Source organism: Cibotium barometz, chromosome 9 (genome assembly GCF_041138505.1).
Source record: "Cibotium barometz isolate CiBa-2024 chromosome 9, ASM4113850v1, whole genome shotgun sequence".
NCBI classification, from domain to species: Eukaryota; Viridiplantae; Streptophyta; class Polypodiopsida; order Cyatheales; family Cibotiaceae; genus Cibotium; species Cibotium barometz.
The window spans coordinates 50,676,520-50,681,750 of record NC_141054.1 but is presented as its reverse complement, the minus strand read 5'-3'; the positions used below and the strand labels follow the sequence as shown (position 1 = coordinate 50,681,750).

The 5,231-nt window shown below is 44.2% G+C and overlaps 1 protein-coding gene across 1 annotated transcript; it reads right to left on the bottom strand.

Annotated features, from left to right (window-relative positions):
• Nucleotides 1-1,279: 1,279 nt before the first annotated feature.
• Nucleotides 1,280-3,472, bottom strand: LOC147635678 (peptide-N4-(N-acetyl-beta-glucosaminyl)asparagine amidase A-like). Its single transcript, XM_086803084.1, has one exon. It carries the CDS (start codon nucleotides 3,376-3,378, stop codon nucleotides 1,519-1,521), a length of 1,860 nt encoding a protein of 619 aa, XP_086659210.1. The 5' UTR covers nucleotides 3,379-3,472; the 3' UTR covers nucleotides 1,280-1,518.
• Between the last annotated feature and the right edge of the window lie 1,759 nt (nucleotides 3,473-5,231).

The window sequence follows — 5,231 nt, the reverse complement described above, 5'->3', positions numbered from 1 at the left end:
AACTTGCATGAAGACTTCAAATGGAATCTAAGGTTAATTCCCAAACTTAACAAAAACCAAAGTACAATCTTAGCTCCTTGAGAGTCTACTCACAAAGCTTCAAATCAATGAATCATCAACTCCATCATTCACTACATGCCATGACATCACCACTCACGCCGTCAACTCCCAAGAGTATATGCAAGTTCATGCACAAAGATATGTTCTCTTAAGTAGACAAATCTTCATACATATTGAGTTTATATCACTTCTCCAAAGGTGAAAGGGCAGACTAAGCCACAACGAAGGCTAGAGAACACACACACATGCACGCACATGCCACACACACAAGGATGCTGATATCGCAAATGCACTACTTAAGATGGAAAGAATTAGCACAAACTAGCTAGCCACAACTTGCATGAAGACTTCAAATGGAATCTGCATGTCAGATAATACAGCAGTAAATATACCAATGGAAAGTTAAACCTGTTCACACTTGCTCATTTTGTTTCCTTTTTCCAATCAAACTTGGGGGCAGGCATTCAAATGCTGCTATTGTTGAAAGGTTGGCGATTTCGAGCTTGTGATCTATGGCTAGAAGATGCCTTGGATTATCCCATAAGTGGAAGCATGGGAAGTTGAAGAGCCATATATAGGCTAGAGTGGGGCACCTTGTCATAATCATCTCCTCCGGCCGGTGTTTTGGGAGGCAGCTCACCGGGAGATGGGAGCCCGGTGGAGGGATGCTGCAGTGCCCGTTGGGGGTGTTCGTGGAGCTCGATGGTGATGCGTCTCGTACGTGCGTTAGTCTTCCGCTACTAGTCTTCCGCTGCGCATTCTGACAGATGCCACCTTGACTACCTATTCTCAAGTGCACCCACAATTACCCAATTTCATTTTCTTTAATGAGTCAAACTGGGGGCAAGCATTCGACTGGGAATCAGAGATTCATTTAGAGTTGAAAGAAAGAAAAGACTTAGTTGAGCATAGCAGGACATTGGCATGGCCCCAGGAGAATGGAAACGCAATGTGAATAGCCAAATAGAAGCCAATGCCTTGCCTGCTTATCAGAGAGAATTGGCTGGCATTGCATGTCAGCAGGCAGACACGAGCAGGTACATGTGTGTACCTTTTCTAAATCACAAGAGTTTTTCATAGAGACCAGGTGGGCCCAGATCTTCGGCATCCAAAGAAAAGCAGCAACAACACAAAAACACCCGCTGTCTCCACCAAAATATTAAACCAGAGAATCAATCGACACAAATATCATAATTACACACCCTGCCTTGCAAGTATATGGTAGTTAAGTTAATTTTTTAGAGGACAGATATAACGTTCCATGAGCATGTTCCCAAGAGTACAATGTATACATACATGTGGAGTTAAGAGGGATTTACATCATATCGACGACAAGGAGCCTTGGTGTCCAGGTTAGAAAGCATGTGCCATCACAACTACTCCAGCCACTTGCTCACCAGCTTTTATGCGTCTGGTTCAAATTTACACACTGACCAATGTTGCATCCACAATAGGGGACTAGTACTGAGCCTCGTAGAGCTCACAAGATAGATCTGTGACATCAAACAGTGTCGAGTAATTCTTTGTGCTCAATAATCTGTCATAACAACCCTGAGTGCTATCATAATCATAATGTTGTTGTAAAGCTCCTACGCCAGCCGTCACGGTGCTTCCGACAACAGTCATACTGCCTTCGGCTGCCTGTGAGTTCCTCAGAGAGTCAAAAGCATTGGTGGACAAGGAGACAGTGGATGTCTCTTGGTTGAAGGAATGGGTAAGATTGCATTCTTCTGTATAGATGCTATTGGCCCCGGAGTAATCTGCGCAATACAGATAAAGCGGGTAGACGCTAGACGTCTCTTGAGAAAACACAACCTTAGTTGGTGTTTTAGCAATAACCTCTCCCTTTGTCTGGATGTCTTGGGTGACAATCTCCACTGCGGAATCATTCTGAAAGACTAGCACATTGTCGAATGCAAAAGAATAAGAAGCAGTGGCTAATATGTTCCCCAAAGAGGAGATGATGTAGCCAGAAAACGAGATCGACCGCTTTGCAGTTGTGTGGAAAGTGCCATCCAAGCCTTCAAAATCTGATGTTTGGTATGCGACAGCAAGGGGTGCATCATAGCTCAGAAGCCCGCCCATGGTTTTTGATGTTTGAGGATCAAGCCAAAGATGAAGATTTGCATCTAAAGGCCAGCTACCATCTGCATTCTCAACTCTCATGCTGATTGTATGATTTTTTCCATCCACAAGCAATCCAACAAAGGGTGTAAGCTCAACATCATAAGAGGGTAAATTGTAAGCTCCAATGGCTGCAGCAGGTCTCCAGTAAAGGGGATTAATGCCACCCGTGAATATCACTGGAAAAGGCCACACAGCACCCACCAAAGCCCCATCCAAAAAGACCTGCACCTCTCTGAAAGGCCCATTGCCTGGGCCGCTGAGCCCATTGGCTTCTAAGTAATCGTTGGGCGGATTCGTGTACCAGAACTCATCATTACCATGGAAAGAGACACAGACTTCAAGCACGGCTCTGTATATGTTTGTGGGAGGGCTGAAGGTGACCGAAGCAGTATCATTTTCTGATGAGATTTGAAACCAGTAGCCCTGCGAGAGAGGTTCGGGATTGGAGATGGGTAGAACCATGTCTGCAGGACCATCAGGGGGGAATGTAGCGGGTGGAGAACCGCTGCTGGGGTCATTAGGGAGGAAAGGAGAGGGCAGGGCAGCGTCATAAAAGCCGACACCCAGGGGCTGGGAGCCACCACCCGGCCCACGAGGCAAGGGCCGGGCACTGTGGTGGCGGGATTTGTAGAACTCCAGGGTGATGTTGATGTTGAAGATGCCAGTGTATGTGCTGTCGACTACATTCGCAAGCTCTAGGGTGACAATCTGAGGGGTTTTAAAGACAGAGGAGAAGCGGGACACATCTTTTCTAACCTCCCAGTAAATGCCACGCGAGGTGGGTTCTGCCGTACATGTACGGAGAAGCTCGACCCCGCCAAACCAGACAGCGGCGATGCGGTCATACTGCCGGCCCTTGCAGGTTCCGCTCCATTTCAGGACGATCTGGTCCCACTTGGTGCCGCAATGGGCAGGGGGGGTGTAGCTGGCGATGGCGGGCGGCAAGCTGTATGTGTTGGCGAAGGAGTGCTGCATAATTAGGGCAGAACAGGGGGTGGAAGGTCCCCCTACGGGCTTCGATACCTCGAAGAAGATGTCCGGGCCTGCTGCAGAGATCGGCGATGATGATGAAGGAGGCTTTCTGAAACGATGGATTTTACTGCTGCGCAGAAAGCCGCCATTAGAGCTCGAAGCAAGCGAGAGTGTGAGCAGAATTGCTATGCAACAGAGGTACAGGGAGCTTTCCGCCATTTCCAGACCCTGTCTTCAGAACCCGCTGAAATATGGAGAAGACCGATACACGAGAATCTTGCAATCATAGTCTTTACAAGCAAGAAGAACGTAACCCTTAAAATTTTGAAGGGTTGATCTAATATAAATTTGAAGGGTTGATCTAATATAAATTTTGAAGGGTTGATCTAATATAAATTTGTAATTTATAATCTTCATCTAGATTAAAAGAAAATGCATGATTACCAAATCTCTTCTTTATCTTGTGAAATCCACATTTATAAAATATACCAAGTAGCTTCTCAGTAATTTCTGGTACTAGTTTCTTGCCCCACCACCTAGATAGAGCCAAGGGAGAAAGGCACGATTAGGGAAAAGATAGGTTCGACTTAGCCTAGAACTTGTTCAAATTTGTGCATAGGTCACTCAAATTTGAGGAGAAAAATCCAAGTTTTAGTTATATTTTGTAAAATTATAGAGAAATGCCTTCTCACAATGGTCAATTTCCTCTTCAAATTACAATGAGAAGGTTTTTTCAATCCGGCTCAATAAAATGTATTTCCCAAACATTGGAGAAAGTGGAGAGATTCACGTTGCCCCTTTCTCAAATTTGAATTTTCTCATCTCATGTCATTTCAATTTTTGAAAGGAGAGCTATCCCTACTTACCTAATGATTTTCTTGAGAGAAAAAATAGGAGCTTCCTTAAATGGTGAGCTTCATGATGATGAAACTTCAACGAGAAAAGACAAAAGACATTGTATGTAAGATACACTAGGTGGGATACATGGTGAGGTGTGCACACTCTTAAATAATTAAAATTTAATATTAATTAAAATTACATGTGTATGTGTGTTTATTTATTTTATAAATACACATGTATATATAGGTATACGTGTCTAAATATAATATTATAGATAATATATATTTACATGTATGTGTATGAAAGAGAGAAAGAGTGTGTGTGTGTAAGAGAGAGAGAGAGGGAGAGAGAGAGAGAGAGTGTGTGTGTGTGTGTGTGTGTGTGCATGTATGTAAGAGAGAGAGAGAGAGAGAGAGAGAGAGAGAGAGAGAGAGCGTTTTATATGTGGGAGAGTGTGTGAGAAGAGTGTGAGAGAGAGAGAGAGAGACAGACAAACAAACAAACAAACAAAGAGATAGAGATAGAGACATAGAAGTCTATGTATGAGAGTGGGTATGGGGGGAGAAGAGTGTGTGTTTGCATTAGTGCACATGTGGGCGCCTACATGTGTGTGTGTGTGAGAGAGAGAGAGAGTCTCTCAAATCATGACCAAGTTGGGCTTTGGTCCCAAGATGGCAAATGCAGTTTACTGGCTGTCCTCTTAGTGCTCTCTTCTATGCCATTGCGACCCATCCCCTTTTAATGTATCTTGATCATCTTACAAACACAGGACAGATGACTGGTCTTCAAATCCCTGGGGCTGCATCTTAGTGCTCTCTTCTATGCCATTGCGACCCATCCCCTTTTAATGTATCTTGATCATCTTACAAACACAGGACAGATGACTGGTCTTCAAATCCCTGGGGCTGCATCTTTTTTGGCACAAGCATATGCTGATGATTCCTTCTTTATGCCACAGAATTCTTCCCGGGAAGTTCAAATGCTTATGACCACTCTTTCATTGTATGGCTTGGCAGCGGGATTGCATGTCAATTTTGACAAATCTAAATTACTTCCCCTGAAACAATGTGACTGGCATTCTATTCTTTGGCCGGGTCAGGTGGTGCATTCCAAAGATGTAGTCAAGCATTTGGGCCATAGGATGGCATATCACCAGGAAGCAACAGCTAAAATGGATCTTCCAAAGACTTCAACATAAACTGGAATACTGGAAGATTTCTACTTGGCCTCTT